The 17,245-nt window shown below is 43.6% G+C and overlaps 1 protein-coding gene across 1 annotated transcript; it reads left to right on the top strand.

The window, feature by feature from the left end:
* The first annotated feature begins 802 nt into the window (after window positions 1-802).
* LOC126050781 (T-cell immunoglobulin and mucin domain-containing protein 4-like) lies at window positions 803-15,927 on the top strand. Its single transcript, XM_049829104.1, has 10 exons — window positions 803-825; window positions 2,478-2,668; window positions 6,678-7,022; window positions 8,155-8,661; window positions 9,620-9,709; window positions 11,235-11,294; window positions 12,919-12,965; window positions 13,591-13,675; window positions 14,154-14,184; window positions 15,276-15,927. Exons 1-10 carry the CDS (start codon window positions 803-805, stop codon window positions 15,346-15,348), a joined length of 1,452 nt encoding a protein of 483 aa, XP_049685061.1. The 3' UTR covers window positions 15,349-15,927.
* Window positions 15,928-17,245: the final 1,318 nt, after the last annotated feature.

Below are 17,245 nucleotides of genomic sequence, written 5' to 3' on the forward strand. Positions count from 1 at the left end.
GCCTGCAAGAAGCCACTAGATAGCAGTACAGAAGCAGAAAGCAAGTTACATTTTTCTGGTTCTTCCCAGCACACTTGGATTTTGGGTGATGTTTCTCAATTCACTCTGCTGCATTTAGCTCAGTCTTGCTAAAGAAACAAAGCTTACATGATGCTGTGTTCATTCTCTTCCTTCCCTAGTCACCTGCAACATACCGACCAATTCTGTTTTGACAAGCTTCATGGAAATTCGTTGCTGGATAAAGATCCAAATTTGTGCCCCAGGTGAGATTCAGCTGCTCCTTGCACTGGCAGCAGCTGGGCATGGGCTTGAAGCCACTGCTTAATAGTGAGTGATGAGAGACAAAGGACAAACTGGGATCATTGCAGGGAAAAAGTCTTCAGGATATTGGACACATCAGGTTTCATTAGTTCCGTTCACAGAACAGCTGGGGCCATGTCTACTTGGCATTGTATGAACTGTACCTGGTAGAATACAGCAAATTAGGTATTTTACTGATTGCTGGTTAACCTACCTTATAATGTTGACAATAAGACGCTGCTGTATTGTTGTGTCTATCCCCAGTGGTTGCTGTTTATGCTGCACTGAAGCACGTGAAGGTACAGATCAGCATTGCGGCATCACCGATTCAGAATAAACTCAGAATAGTTCTCTGAGCTTCACGGTGCTTGAATCTGCCACTAAGTTGGGTACAGGAGCATCCGTTAGCTATATGCCAGTGAAAGAACCAGGCACCCTGCCTTTGCTGGAGCCTGGTCTATTGGGGATCTACTTCTTGCTAGTGTAACATAGTGGTGGTGTGATGGATGAGGATGCTAATGAGAGGTAACCTCCTACTCCAATGTACTACTGGGTCCAACAGGTCTGCAAGCACAAGAGTCCTTCTCGAATGCTGTGTTGGGGGGGATATCGAACAACTAATCCCTCTCCAACCTTCCTGTGCTACCCATGATTTTGTAGACCTCTTCCCAGTAGGTTATCTCTTTTTCAGGCTAACTCATCCTGGACTACCATCTAATCCTCCTGTGGACGCTCTTCCATACTTTCCACCATTCTTTTTGCCCTTCCTGGAATCCTTTTTGGATCTAACATATGCTTTGAGGGGACTAGAACTATACATAGGATCCAAGGTAGATTTGGACAGTGGTGTATTGCTGTCTTCTGCTTTGTTTCCTATTGCTTTATTAATAACTGCTAAAATTTGATTGGCCTTTTTTAATGCTAAAAAGCAGAGGGGTGACATTTTCATGGGCTTGACTACTCAGGATAAGCCTAAAATCTCCTCTCTGAGGGGGTAATGTCTGGTTAAAGCCCATCATTTTATCATTTGAACTTGGAATTTTTTCTCCCCTTTGCACACAGTTTTGTCTGCCTGCAATTCTTCGTTCCTGACCTTAATGCCCTGAATTACTTTTGCTTTATTACTCATCTTTTCCAGAGAAGAACTTTCAGATAACTTCTTTATCAATTGGCCAGGAAGAGTAAAAAAAAAAAAAGAGTCAGAAAGATTAAAAAGTATTTCTTGGAGTTGGTGTTGCAGATTTTTGGGAAGGATTTTTTTTTCTTTCAGGAAAACATTTGTGAATGTCTCTGCAAGACTGTCTTTACAAATAGAAAATATGAATCTGGTGAAAGAAAGAGGAGGGTCCTTCAAGCAGAAGGCAGAATCAGGGGAAATGAAGGGATTAAGAAAATGTAAGTGAAGACAAAGTAGAGACTAAGCCAAATACTTAGGAGTGTAAGAGCACAGAGCTTGTTCTCGCTGCTCAGCACCACAGAACAGTAATGGGCCTTAAGAGTTCCATGGAAAGGCAAAACAAATAGTACATTGAAATCTCTGGTGGTAGTACCATGCTGAGCATCTTGGAAGAGGAAGGAGAATGGGATAGGATAGAATGGGATAGGATAGACTAGTTCAGTTGGAAGGGACCTACAATGATCACCTAGTCCAACTGCCTGACCACTGGGCTGACCAAAAGTTAAAGCTTGTTATTAAGGGCATTGTCCAAATGTCTCTTAAGCACTGACAGGCTTGGGGCATCGACCACCTCTCTAGGAAGCCTGTTCCAGTGTTTGACCACCCTCTCGGTAAAGAAACGCTTCCAAATGTCCAGTCTAAACCTCCCCTGGTGCAGCTTTGAACCATTCCCATACGTCCTATCGCTGGATACCAGGGAGAAGGGATCAGCACGTCCCTTTCCATGTCCACTTCTCAGGAAGCTGTAGAGAGCAACGAGGTCACCCCTCAGCTGCCTTTTCTCCAAGCTAGACAAACTCAGAGTTCTCACCCGCTTCTCGTCGGACAACCCTTCCAGCCCTTTCACCAGCTTTTTTGCCCGCCTCTGGACACGTTCAAGGACCTTAATATCCTTCTTAAATTGTGGGGCCCAGAACTGCACACAGAGCTGAAAGTGAGACCGCACTATTGCTAAATACAGCAGGAGGATCACCTCTCTTGACTGGCTCCTGTCCGGAAGTGTAGGAAAGAAGCAGTTGTGGTACATAAAATCTGGAAATGGAGAAACGAGACTTCAGTGGTGCTCACTCAGCATCTCTGGAAAGCGTAAGATCCAGTTTTCTCTCCTTCCACTCGCTGCCCTGGAGTCTCCATCAGCTAAAATGTCCCATTTTGCGCTGTTTCACTGGATTATGATACAGATCTTTATAGGTGAGTCTTCGCCTGCTTTTTGTGTGCTTGCTCAGAAAACAAAAATTTTATAAAATTAAGAACAGCAACACTTGTTTTGTGAAAACAGAACAGTGAAAAAGGTCATAATTGTATACAGAACTTCAAAAGTTTTCTTAACTTACTGAGTTAATACTTATCAAGATTTTTTTTTTTTTCTTTTTAAAAATGTATGTGGTTTCCTCTGTGTACGGGCTTGGTTAATTCTCTTGACCCCGCAAATTAACTAATTTCTTTACTACTGTTAAATGTGTACTTCTGGCTTTGCTTCTTCATCTGTCTCACTACCACACTATAGTGCTGACACAGCCCAAGCTAGGGAATTGAAATACTGAGAGAGTAATGAATGTATATACGTGATAAAGAAAAGATTTTCTGAGACTCTGAGGGCTGTCTGCTGCTATAAATTGAGTATGGAAAAGTACAGCTGGAGATTCTTCTCCTTTTACTCCCAAATGTTCAGCTTAGCCATCTAAAATCTGAATCCTAAAAGAGATAGAAGTCAAAGAAGAGTAACTTGGGAGACTGGGTCTTGCGAGCGTGGTTGGCATCGGCTACATTTCTGCATGCGCATTTAGATATCAGCAATGCAGTTTCCAAATTGCCTGAGGTGGCTCAGGAATGTGGGTTCACCCACTTTCAGTGGGGCATGAGTTCCTAATGGGATCTGTGCTTTTAAATCACTTAAGCATTTCAGGAAATTCTGCCTCAGGTGGCTAAATATTAATTGGCTAACCTCTGCCAGGATGAAATATTATGTATAACATCTACAGCAACTGCAGTGTTCTTAAACTGGTCTGAAAAGTAGTGGAAAAGTTTGCTCAGTGGCGAGATACACTGAGGGACAAGAGGTGATCCATGCCCTGTTCAGGCAAGGTAACACAACCTCCACGGTGTCTGCTGCACAAGCGGAGCTTTGCCAGCGCTTTGCTGTATTTTTTGTCTTCTGTCAGTCTCAGCAGAAGAAACAGGAGGTCTCTTTCCTTGCCATATCTTCAGCCTCAAAGTAAATTGGAGGTACTTGCCTCCATTTGGTCTTATTTTCAAAAACTTTCTTATATGCAGAGCTACTGAAGGGTGAGACTGGCTGTTTTGTTACCTTCTCTTTAACTTGGCTCAATGCTGAGGATGGGTAGTCTTGAGGCTCAGGAAACCAGCAGAGTGGGCAGTTAAATGCATCTTTTCTGTTTATCAGTAATTTTCTCTGCATTTCATCAGTACAGAAGCTTCAAGAAGAAGTAAAAAAAATAAAAAAAAAATAGGATTGATAGGGAAAAGATACCAAGTATCTCCTCAAAGAAGGAAAATTATTCCAGAAATAGATCAAGAAAAAGAATTTCTTTTTTGGCCAGCTGTCTTTGCTGGAGGATGTATGTCTTTGTCCATCCAATGACCTGTCTACCGGAAAGGAGACCACTACAACAGCAACTATTGGAGTTACTGCTTAATACCAACTCTCACTGAGGGTTGGTTCAAGAGAGAGTGTATATAAATATGTGTATATCTGCATGATCTGAACAGTTATGAATAGCTCTTTCTATTTTGGAAGATATATTAAACATCTGGAGACCATTTCTCCCTCACTTGGATTAAGGATTTGGAGTGGCCAACCTCACTGACTTCAGTGGGAATACCCAGGCATAGCTGATGCTCAGGGTGCCTTGGGTCAAATCTGGATGCTTAATCTGCCACGGGCAAGGGTAGGATTCCTCTCACAGTAAGACTAGCACAATATAACAGTCTCAGAAACCTCTTAATTTCAAAGACATGCTCCTTCAGTGCTATTTACTATTTCTTTTGGAAAATGTTTCTGTGGAAGAGGCTGCAACTGAGAAGAAAGTTGTTTAGTCCTTGCAGAAGTTCATACTGTTGAATCAAGGCTGTTCCGGTATTGAAGCTTTCCATACCAACCTACAGGGCAGGCAGATGTTAGCAACATTAGCTTCACATAAATTAAAAGAGGATTTGAAACTGCAAAACCTATAACTTCCTAGCACAATACTGGTGGGAAACTGCACTGGAGACAATCTGGTGCCTTTTGTCTTCCCTCTTCTTCCTTCTATTATTTACTTATTTATTTATTTAATAAGTTCGGAGCTCTGCTTCTTTCAAAGAGAAAAGCAGGTAAATTTTCATTTGTTAAAGGATTGCTTAATGAAGCTGCTTTTGTGCTGTGCAGGACTGGGATGAAATAAGATCAGAAGATGAGCCCATTTTGCCTCAAGCAGCAGTGACCTTAACACCAGGAACAGTTCAAGCTGGTCGTGGTTTTGCACATTTCTTTGTTGGGGTGACTTGAAAAATATGTGTTAACCTGCTCAGTGACTAACGCCCTGCTCCCCTAGGGATACTTTCAAGGTCAACTGGTTGAACCGTTTTGTTCTGTTGTCACAGAAAGAGGCTGTTTTCTCTGTTTGTTTTGCTGTAACAAGGCAAATGAACCTACCCTTTCCAAGGACTAAAACAAGCAGCCATCTTGCAAAGCCTTATCCTGTATTCAGGAATTCATTTTTTGGCACATTTCTATCTTCATTTCACTGCAAAAGCTTCTGCCCTTCACACCATATTGCATGTTGTTTTGTCTGCCTCTACTCTTTAAGCATTTGGAGCTGCGGAAACCTGAACGAGTTGGCTTACCTTGCCAATGGGATAAGCAATAATGAAGCTGAAATGTCATCCCAATAACAAGTCATGAGGCAGCCTGCCACAGACTAAAACCTCACCTGGGGAATAGTCCATTAAAGACAAAACAAAAGAGACATGGACACAGTTGGAAGCATCTGTTTGCTATCTGGGAGTCATGCCAAAAAGAAAAGCCATTCAAACAGCTGGCAAAATAGAAATGTTTGGCAAGCCAGGGCCAAAGCTGGTGATAATAGCAGCAACTGCTGTAAGTCCTCTTTGGGGTAAGCAAGCTGGCCATGAGATGTCAGATCTGCAGGATGATCCTCTTGCTGCAGCAGAGAACCAGACCTGGATGCTCCCCAGGTCCCCGAGTTCCTGCTCCACGATATGTAAATGATAACATGGGGAAAAAAGGCAACAACGTAGGAGGACCGACACAGACTAGATGAATGTAAACCAGAAAAGATTTGTTCCTGTATGGGAACCTTTTTTGTATAGTGCCTTTCATGAAGAAGAAATCCCTTTTAGAGCAACCTGGGAACTTCATAGGCAGTTAAAAGGGAACAGTATGTAGCAAAGATTCAAACCAGATGCTAAGGTGGGTGTTGGCTGTAAACACCAAGTAAAGCTGGTTATCAAGAGTAAGAGCACAAGGACAGCATGCATCAGTATAACGCTAGCAGTTAAAACATCTATGTACGCAGTGCTCTGCAAAGTAAGTGGGATAGCTGGCAGGACTTGCTCAGAAACAGAAAAAGAAGTGCCCTTTCTGAGAACAGGTTCCCATAGACGGATCCCATTGCTCTGCCAGCTTAATTAGGCCCTAATTTCATACATGAATAGGTATTTTGGACCCTGCTATTGAGACTGTCAGTGAAAGGAAACTGTGACAGCATTTCCTTTTTGAAGGAGATGATGGTGAACTGAGAAAACCAGATGTATTTCACGCCAGGTTTCTGAACAACTTTCAAACGGTCTCTTAGGAGAGGAGATGGGATGGGAGCGGAGTTCCCAAGCTCCATTTGCAGAGGTCTATTCCACACTTGGGCTGCCAGTGACCGACCTCAGCTTTGCTCGCCACCTCTTTGATGCGAGCGATGTATTTTGTGAGCAGCCCTCCAGCAGCTGGCCGGGGCCAGAGCACGGAGCCCTCCAGCAGCAGGGCAATGTCTGCGAGCTCCTGGCTGTCACCTGTAGTGCCCCGGGGCCGTTAGCTGTGCCAGGCTTCAGGAGAAGGCACAGGGGATGGGTAACTGTGCCCTGCCTGCAGGCAGGAGTGTTTCTTTTCCTGCCTCCTTGTGTTGCATAGGTAGAGTCATGCATCGGAGACCGCCAACGCTCATCTTTCCTTGTTCTTCCTCGACAGCGCACACCGAATCCGAAGCCGTTGTTAGAGGAGTAATAGGGCAACCTGTTCAGTTGCCTTGCTTCTACCAGGTGTCACGACAGAAGGACATCTCCGATATGTGCTGGGGCAGAGGTCCCTGCCCAAATTCAAAGTGCAGTAATAAAATTTTGCACACCACTGGGAATAGGGTGACGTTCAGAAAATCTCAGAGATATAGTCTCCGGGGCTATATTTCCTATGGAGATGTGTCTCTCACGATTGGGAAAGTGAAGGCAGAAGATGCAGGTACCTACTGCTGCCGCGTAGAGATCCCAGGTTGGTTCAATGACATCAAAAGGAACATGCGGCTGGAGGTGGTCAGAGGTGAGTTTGGGGGCCTTTGTGATACAGCCAACAGGGAGAAAACTCTTACTGGATAGGAGTTGAAAATTGGAGTCTACATGTGCTTTCTTTGTTTGTTTGCTTTGGCAATAAGTGTTTTTCCTAAATTATGTGGTTTTCAAGGGTGGTTTGCAACCAGTTGTCAATTTGAATCACATTCAATGAGCAGTTTTGAAGAGAAAATAGTAACTTTTACCCTATTTTTGCCTTTCAAATGATATATTTCATTTCTTATTGTGTATCTATATTTGATGTCTTAAAAGATGATGGAATTAAAAAGGGGGTTTATCATTTGAAGAGCCCTTGGAATGAAATTCAGTTTTTCATTTGGGGTGAACCCCAATGCCAAAAAGGCTTTCATTTGGTTCATGTCATAAGGAGACCCACATGTTTAGAAATTTTGTCTCAGAACCTTAAAGGACTTTTCCCCCTTCCTTACTTTATCCTGCAACTCAGCAAAATAATAGGGTCTTACAAAGTCAAGAAGAGGCTGAAAAGCATTGCAAAGCACAGGAAAAATTATGGTACCCACCCTCCACACTGCAGAAAGATAATTTTGTTTTACTTTTACAGGGTGTTCAGGAATGCAATTGGTGCTGATGTACACAACACTCTTGTGTGCTTGTTGTAAGCTATGTAACAGGGCAGCGGGGGGGAATGCTGCAATCCCATGTCTATCCCTGAGTTTGAGGGCAACAGAGTTCATAAACAAGGACCAGTTGAAAAGATTAGCAAGAAGCTGGTAGCTGAAAATTGAACCATTTTATTTATTTTATTTTTAGGAAGACATTGAAAAGCAAAATCACAAAGTTTGCAAGTTTGGGGGTTCTACCACTCAAGGTTCTGGCCCTTCCATTTCTGTAAGAGGGCCAAGGAGGGGTTGTTTGAAACCTACTGAAAAAAAAGAAAAGCAAATCTGTAAATCTGGGAATTACTCTGGCTGGGGCTTGTTTTCTGCTAATTAAACAACCTTTTTAAATAGCAAGTCTCCCACCTTCATTCTCAGTACTTTAGCAGCTAGGAAATTTTCATTCATTTCTGTGTTGGCTTTACTTAGGGTCAGTTGTGAATGCTCTGATCTAGCTTTTCTTTTGGCTATGTTTTTTCCATGCAGCCTCTCCAGTGATGACAACCACCACGAGAAAGGCTCCCGTTTCCCCCAAACGTTTTAGAAAAACAACTCTTGCTCCCCAAGCAACCTCTGATCGTCAAACAACAGCAGAGACTGCTGTCCTCCTGACAACCACCGTCCCCAAAGCAACGACTGAAACCACTGATCATCAAACAACAGCAGAGACTGCTGTCCTCCTGACAACCACCGTCCCCAAAGCAACAACTGAAACCGCTGATCATCAAACAACAGCAGAGACTGCTGTCCTCCTGACAACCACCGTCCCCGAAGCAACAACTGCAACCACCGAGTCTCCAGCAGTAATTACACTGGAGACCATTGCTCTCCCAACATTTGCTGTCACAGAAAATTATATTATTCCAGCAACTGTGGAGACAACCAGTGCTCTCCCAGATTTTCCAACTGATTTCCAAGAAGCTGACATGAAGACTGAAGACGACGATGTGTTCTGCACAGCAGAGTCTGTCCCTCTTCCTGGAGGTACAAAGGGTAACCAGCACTAATCCTTTCCTTTTTCTGTGTAGCAGAGATGGTTGGTGTTAGCCTGACTCTGGCATCGTAGAGACTCTCCAGATACTTATATTTGTATCTGGGAAGTTTTCTCTGAGATGCCTATAGGTCTGTCTCAGTAGGTTTAAGGAAACACAGGTCAAATGTTGTGGATGATGCCAAACCTGGGTGAATGGCCAAGATAACAGAGGGTCAGGCTTGCATTTAGAGGAGTTTTAACAGGCTGGAGAAATAACGTGACAGAAACCTCATGACGTACAACGGAAATAAATGCAAAGTCCTGCACCTGGATGGAGTAAGAGAGATTCACTCAACTATGCACTGATTTTTTTCTTGATTTGGGAAAGACAATTGAAACGGTCTGCTGAAAAGGTTAGTTTAGAGCATGTTCTGCATGAGCAATCAAGTCAGTGAGAATTCAAAACATGCTTAAAATTGAGTACTTACATTGTCATCCCATATGAAGGCTGCTGTTATTATTAATATTTAGTTGATCAGTGACCTATTATTATCCTAACCATTCCTAGGTTGCTACTTATCCACATCAGTAACTTATCTTCCACGGATTGATGTCTGCACACAAGGCTGGGTTTTGTACATTTTGGGGGTCTTCTATCACTTGGAGTTCTTTGTGACCTGAACCTCTGAGGACAGCTTTTCTGTATCACCTCCTGTCTTCCAGCCCTAACGATGTGCCCCAGTTAAACTTGGCAACAATTAATTACATCCACAGCTGAACAGTTAAAACATGTAAACACTGGCCATGCTAGTAAAGTACATCAGTTATCTGGGTAGGATGAGCTGCAGACATGAAAACCGAGGTGCAGATTTTCACCTCTTAGTTGCAGATGCAGGCTTGTGCAAGCAATTCTGAATGCCATATGAAGACCCTCCTAATCAGTGACCTTTAAAAGCATTACTTTTTACTTTGTTTCAGTGACTACCAAACTGCCAAGTACACTTCCAACTGCAGAGGGAACTAAAAGTGCTCACACCTCCCTCACAGTGGAAGACATGCCAACTACAGGTGAGTAGGATAATGTTGCGAGGTCAGAAGTTGCACATTCAAAGAAATGAAGAAGTTGTCATAAGCAAAAGGATTGCCCATTCTTAAGAGTGTACTGAGAGCTATTAATTGCATCTGGAAGTAAGAGGTGTCTGGGGTCCACGCAGAAATTGTTTGAGATCAGGATGTAACAACAGCTGAGAAAAACATGCTTTTAAGCCTCTAAAGGAAGTAGACTTTGAGTCACTCACTACTGTTGGGTATCTCAGGTCTGCGAGAAGTTAAGAACTGGTCTTTATCACCACCCAAGCTGAATCCTCAGATATCTGATTTGTCATCACTGTGAGTTCATTGAGCTCTCCGTTTTAAATCCTCCCTGAGTGTTGTGAGCCTGGAACCTCACTGAGTGTATTCAGCCAGATGTGGCTGCAGGCTCAGATCTCCAGTGCCTAACATGTGTCCTTGGTCATGATGGAAAGCAGCAGGCAATTACCACAAATATCAGCCAGTCCTTCAACAGAAAAAGAACTGGAAAGCAGCAGGCAATTACCACAAATATCAGTCAGTTCTTCAAGAGAGAAGGAACTGGTATACAAAATTCTACCATGTCTGAGAAATAAACAAACTTACATGAAGTTCGCACTTTATGTCTCTCAGTCAAGTATAAAAGTAGAATGGCTCAAGTTACTCAATTATGATAGCCTGCTCACCAGATGCCCTCAAACGAGGACTTGAAAAAAGGAAAGCTAAAATTCAAGGATGACATATCATATTTGGCTGTTAAGAGAGTCCTTTTAGTTTCAAGTAGTGCCAAGAATCTCTTCATTCTTAAAACCACAGTATTTAGATTTTTGCAGGTCTTCTTTTGCTGGACCTAGAGACTTACACCAGAAATAGAGTTTAGGAAACTGTTGCTTTATGCCCCAGAGAGAGCTCACGGAAGAGACTAAACTGGTCTTTTGAGCATTTGTGAGGGTTTCTCACCCCTGTCTCACTTGTCATCTTTCTGATATAGTTCTGGATAATGCCTATATTCTGCCATTGCAAAGGGTCTTACCTCTGGGATTCTGGGGGCAACTTAAGTTGTGATTGTGGGGTAGAAAGAGCTATCACAAAAGCAATAACAGCAGAAAAATATACTGTGCTTATGTGAGTCATGTACACCCCCACCCATGCAAAAACTTGTGTCATGCTATTTCTGAGAGCCAAACCGTCATAATGTGCACCGTAAATTGCAGCATAAATGAGCACTGTCTAGTAAGAGCGATAAGCCAAGTTAAGTTCTTGACTCAGTCTCCTTTTACTCTGTGAAATAATGCACTAAATGGACCAACTTCAGCCTTATTGTAACGTAAGGGAAGGCTAATTTGTTGCTGAACTCTGTGTCGATGTTAGCACAGTGGCTGGAAGAGAAACCTATGGTTGAGAAAGCCCTCCATCTCCAAGCAGAATTCTTGCCAGATAGGTTGGGTTAGCTGGGGTGGTTGGTTCCTGATGATCAGGCTCTGATGTAGTTTCTCTTCTGCCTTCACCTGCTTTTCCCCAGCAGCAACCCCTCCAGCAGCAACCATGCTTCAGACCCCAGAGAGAACCCTTGCTCCTCCAGGTATGGAAAGTAAGAAGCAATAGTCATCCCCATCAGCCAGGATGTGGCATGCTTCCAGAAAGTTTAATTTTGACTTGTGGGACATGTATGTTGGAGGGAGATATGCACTTCTTGTGTATTTGGGGGTAGTTCTGCTGTACTTCCCTGCCCTGCCCTGCCCTTCCCCATAAAACAGGCATACAGCAACATGCAATGTTAACGTATCCCTGGGATTTTTAGCCCTTGCTAGAGTTTTATTACCTATATTTGTTTAGCTGTAGTGCTCATTAGCCATAGTCTCTTTTATACTTTAGTGCAAATTTCTAGCTACAGTTGCATGTGTATGAGCTACCTGTGCCCTGTCCATGTCTGTTAAAATGCAAGCACATTAGCTGGTACGTGGAGACAAATCAACTCAGCTCTCATAGAGAGCTGATCAGAACTGAGGAATTCGGGGAAGATTAGGTTATTCACTGAATAACATACTCTGAAAAGTTAAAAGTAGAAAAAAAGCAATTTTTTTTTCTCTAATGGGATTATTTGTGACCACCTGATCACCCCCATCAGCATGTGACATTCTGGGTGTCTTATTCATATAAAGTTTCCTTTGGCTGTGGTCTTCAGCACCGCAAGCGTGTTGCATAGAGATGCCTCGACAACTGACTCATCTGGTCCTTGGTACATTTTGCTCAGATGGAGGATCCATGGTTGTTCTCTTGTTACACCTCTGAAAGCATTACTCATCACAGTCTTTCTATACATTAGGGCATGACCTAAGGCATAGGAGCTTTCCTGTCACAGGATGCAAGCTGAGGTTTTGATTCACTAAACTGAGTGACTCCTCTGTTTTTAAGATGCTGCTAAACATTGCGCGCTTCCTGTGACAGATCAAGTGCTCCAAATACTTAAATACTTCAGTACTTTGTAGCATGAGGTCATGATGAGCTAAGGCCCAAGCCTAGATTAATTTTTTGTGACTTTAAATTCACTAGCAAAAGTAAGAGAGTAGGATCATAGAATAACAGCAGAAAAGTTTGCTGCAAGTGTTCTTGAGCATTCATTTAATTCACCCCTATTTCCAAAGCTTAGAAAGCTAGAACTGAATTATTCGTAATATCCCTAGATAGAAAAAAAATGCATTATCTTCACAGAGCTTTCCTAAAACCGTGGTAAGTTATCTGAATGTAAGGAAGTTCCCTGTGGTTTTCAGTACTAACGCAGCCTGCAAAAACGGCGATCACACTTAAGTCTGACCACAGTTAAACTGAGGCAGTTCCTCCACTTAGCCTTGTACCCTGTTTACTACCTCTGGTCTCTATGGCATCTTGTCATGCTTACAGAATTGAAAACTCTTTCACAGCAGACTGGTTTCTACTGTCTTGCTTCATGGGCTCTCCCTGGGAAGTCTCCTCTTTCCTTGATGAAGACTGACATTTCCCAATGACTGCCTGACAGACCATTTGTGGCGGAAACAGATTGTTCCCTTTTGGTTGCAAGGTGCTTTTTTTCTCCTACTCAGGGCCAGACTTTGCCCTCCTCGTTCCCTGAGAGTTCATTACTCCTTGACTAAAGCAGTGACAACCACAGTGGCCCTCACTCCTTCAGGCGACTGTGCCAGTAATAATTTCAATCTCTTTTATTTCAGCAAGTTCAGACAGCAATGCTGAGAAACGTGATGTTAACAGAGATAAGGTAAAACTTCCTCTAAGTTTCAAGAATTCAGAAGGACAGCAGGACATGCTAGTGATTTTTGATATATTCATACTAAAGGGGCAGTGTTTGCAAAGAGTAGCTTGAACTTTTGTTTAGAAGCTCAGGAACCATCTAGTCATCTTTCCAGTGGATAGAGCCAAAGTCTGTGACCATCCCATCTGGTTTGGAGATTTCAGAAAAACCTCATCCCCCTGACACCCGTGTAGGAGAGGCAAAGCTGGCATCCTCGGGGTGTGGCCAGGCAAAAGGCAATTTAGGAGGGTTGTTATGCTTCCCTGTCTCTAATTGAGAGAAGGGTGAGGGTGACTAAGCTCCTACTTTAGACATCTTATTAAGAAGTTCATGTTAAGTGAGATGAATCTAGGCTCAAATGCTTCAGAGGAAGATTTATTAAATACTTAACGTAATTCATGTTGTTTATCATGATCAACCTGGTGTGTCTTCTCCATACTTTGTACAGGCAAGCTCAGAAAAGCATTGCGAACTCCAGCCCAATGCAGATATTTCAGAGCCCTTAGCCACTAGGGCAACGCAATCCCGTGTGAATAGGTCTGAAGTAAACATGCTTCTAAAACCTTTTCAGTTTTTCTTTTCTCCCTTCCAGTTTCCCAGCTATGCCATCCTCATTGCCTGTCTCCTAGCGGTGTCCATTCTTTTCATATTGATGCTCTCGTTGTTGTTTTGGAAACGTAAGTATCCCTAAGTACGTAATTGATTAACGTTTCTAATGCTGGCCTAGTGCAGATGTCCTTCTGTATCTCCGGTTAATCTTCTGGTAAATCTGCCATGGCCCTGTGACAGCACTCTGTTCATTTTATGGGGGTTGCTGTCCTTACTCCAGGACTGTGTCACCACGAGGAGACCAGGGAGCATGAGTTGGTGGGGATGCAGCAGGAGGAAGCCTGTGCAAAGAACCTGTTCACTCACTTGTTGCAGGTCTGGCTCATCTTGTTGGCTCTTGCTTTATAGTAAAGTGGTCCCATAGATTCCTGGAATTGCTCCTGACAGACATTGGTGTAACTTAAATCAGAAGGAGATCCTCTCCTTTCTGCTTAGCCCACAGAAATTTTGCAACTTACTATCTTTGCTTCTGAACTCATTTGACTGATTCATTAGAATTGCAGATTCCTTTTTGCCATTGTGACATTAATATTATTTTGCTTCTAGGTAAACACACAAAGAAGTTTATGATAAAAAGGTAATCCATTTTGTAATTTCTTTTAAAAGTTCCAATGTAATTTTTCTTAGAGGCAGGAAGGTATTGGCCACTGATTCTAATGGGTGTAGTATTGGCTTGTGGTGCTGACTACCAAAGTTACATTATGAGCAAGCTTCAGATAATTTCACCCTAGAAAATCAAACAGTGGTTCATGGATGCTGCTGCTATGTACTGATGAAGAGACATCCAGAGCACTGGAGAACTTCGGCAACTGGTACTTACTGTTATGTAGCAACCCAGCTTAAGGAAGTACCTAATCTGCTTTACCCTTTGATCTAATACCAGAGCATGACCCTGGTGGGGTTATTTTAAAGAAATGAAGAGACAAATGGTTATGATGATCAACTGACAGAACGATTGCTCAGAAAGGGATCGGGGATTTACGGACAGTCCTCCGTGGAGTGGTAATTCATGCCAATACGCAAAGAATGGGCCCCATGAAGGGCACACTGCAGCAGTGTGGCAAACCAAGCTTTCCACCACTAGATAAATCTTGCAGCTCTCATGGGGCCACTGCACCTTCTCACACACTCTTTGGGTCACGCTAAAGTATCTGAGGTGATCACTGAGGGGATCGCTTTGAGGCAGATATGGAATAGGAAAGTATGGTGAGTCACTTTGTGTGGGTGGTACTGATAAATTCATGTCTTCTGGCTTATTTTCAAAAAAGGATTTTCTCTAGACACACCACAGGATAGTCCAGTGAAGTATCATCCCTTTGCCAAAGGCCAATAATTTTTTCAATGGTAGATGGTCTCCCACTGCATAGCCCACCTAGGAGATAAGGCTTGGGGGCCAAGGAGGGACTCTTTTCTAATCCCATGGTGGTTATCCTGCAGCTGCCATTATGAGATCTGAACAGCCCTTTCCTATCCATTAGAAGAATGTAAGGAAGGTAAATACTTCAGTGGTGCAATGCTTACTTCTTACACCAGAGAAGTCAGTGGACTTAGTAGCTTCTGGTCTCCATTTCAATGGGAATTTGTTGATGTGACAAATAAAAGAAAGGATGCTCTGAAGCAGCAATGTGCTTTTGCCCCATCCATAGTGATCTATGCTTCTCACTACAGCCTTGGACGAGCGGAAGACCTTGAAAAAGTTTTTAGTGGCGCTGAAGGAGAAAACAGCGTTTTTTCCCTGTGAAGAGCTCCTACATCATCTGTAGATGCCATGGAAAATGAAAAGGGCCTGTTTCATGCTGCATTGAGAGATGCTTATGAGCCCTCAAAATACCAATGGGTGTAAACCAAAGGCCAAAGCTTCGACTGTGAAAATTTAAAATCTTTGTGCAAATTTTGCCATGTCACCTTTAAAATGCAGTGCATGAAGAAGCTTCTTTGAGAAGGTGCTTTATGCATTATTCATAGGTGTTTCTGGCTTCTGCCTTCTTACTAATACCATGTTACAGAACTGAATCTGCTTTCCTCCATTTTTTCTAATGCACTTCCTTGAATACAACTTATACTGTGAGGAACAGAAGAGAGAAGAAAACATGGAATGCTGCCTAACTTCAAATTGCAAAAAAAAAAAAAAATTAAAAAAAAAAAAAGAAAAAATCAGCAAATACAGTTCTTATTGCTTTTATATAATCAAGAGAAAAATTAAGCCACAAGAATGCTGTGAGTATAAATCAAAAATGCAGATTACTTAAGGAGTACCAATGCTGCCTGTGATTCAGCATGTTTGAATGACCCTTGGAGAGTATGTTAATAAACGTCGTAATTTACCACTAGCAATTGTATTTTTTATGCCACATCCTAAGGCATTTGAACAGGAGTTCGTTATTCCCCAGGTGTTGAAATGACTGGTGTGCTGTCTCAGCTCTCCAAAGAAGTACTGCAGCATTTCCAGAGGTGGGAAAATTCCCAGAAGACCAACCTGTAGGGAAATTTTTCTATCCTGCTCGCATAAACCCCCATACCACTCATTTGTAAATCCATGTCTCCCCCAATGATGTGCATAAGGGATCCCCAGTCGTTTGCTTGGAGTTGCCTTTTTGTCCTCACGACAACGACCTGCAAAACCCAGCAGCTCTCGTGGTGGAGTCTGCTTGGCAACGCAGACCTGCACCATCCAGCCCTGGGGTGCTTCGTTTAGGCCCACAGCACCCAGTCACAGGTTAGCATAGTGCTGTCTGGCTGGGTTTTGTGTGGATGAGACTGGGCTGCCCAGTCCCACCAGTGCTGCCCATTTATCTTTCAGAGAAGCTGCAGGTGAGAAGCACAACACAGAGCGCAGCCACATCTTGGAAACTTGGCCGTCCCTCCAGGTGCCCACGGGAGGTGGGTGAAGCCACCTCGGTGTTTCTGAGTAGCGTAGGCAAAACCCCTGTGGTTTCCATGGAAAGGCTCTGGGGACACTAAAAACAGTGAAGAAGAGATGAAGGGTGGCATTCACCTGCTGCTGCTTCTGGTGGGACAGAAGGGCTGTGGGGGAGAACGTTGCTGCTGCTGGGGACAGAATTTGTCCCCAGTCCTTCTCTGCAGCAACAAGCTGACCCCAAACTCCTACCCCATCCTCAGGGGCACCGCCAGGACCTGCCATCCCTGTTCCCAGGACTTTGGCATCACAGAGCTGGCAAGCAGGCTGTGGCTGTTTAGCCGCTCAGACGTATCCCTGTGTCGTGCTTAGGGCTGACCCCGAGGATGAGGATGGTTTGGACACTGTGGACCGCATGGGCACGTGTGTGGTTAGCACAGGGGGGGCAGCTCAGCTCCACGCTGTGCACCTTGGCTTGGCCCTGGGCTGCCTGAGCAGGAGACAGGGCTGCTGCCGGCAGCACAGAGCAGTCCAGGGAAGTCCGAAATCCTCCCTGTTATCCTCAAGCCCCGTAAATGCTGCCATAGTGATAGCTCTGGAGCACTAACCTTGTCTTCTACTCAGCTGGGAAAACTGGAGCCTTTGAGTGGCTGCGGGGCAGATCAGCAATGCATGGCAGAGCAAAGCCCATCATTTTGCCATGCTAATTGCACCCTTTCTGAGGGGGCTTTTGGTTGTGTTTCAGCTGGCTTGAGATTTAGGCTTTAAAAACTAGACTGAG

This window comes from Accipiter gentilis, chromosome 26, assembly GCF_929443795.1.
Source record: "Accipiter gentilis chromosome 26, bAccGen1.1, whole genome shotgun sequence".
Taxonomy (NCBI): Eukaryota; Metazoa; Chordata; class Aves; order Accipitriformes; family Accipitridae; genus Astur; species Astur gentilis.

Excerpts from the sequence above, each read along its gene's own strand:
- LOC126050781 (XM_049829104.1), top strand. The coding sequence starts at position 803 with ATGGATGAGGATGCTAATGAGAG. Across the intron at positions 826-2,477 it reads GATGAGGATGCTAATGAGAG|TGTAGGAAAGAAGCAGTTGT; the intron begins GTAACCTCCTAC and ends CCTGTCCGGAAG. Across the intron at positions 2,669-6,677 it reads TATGATACAGATCTTTATAG|CGCACACCGAATCCGAAGCC; the intron begins GTGAGTCTTCGC and ends CTTCCTCGACAG.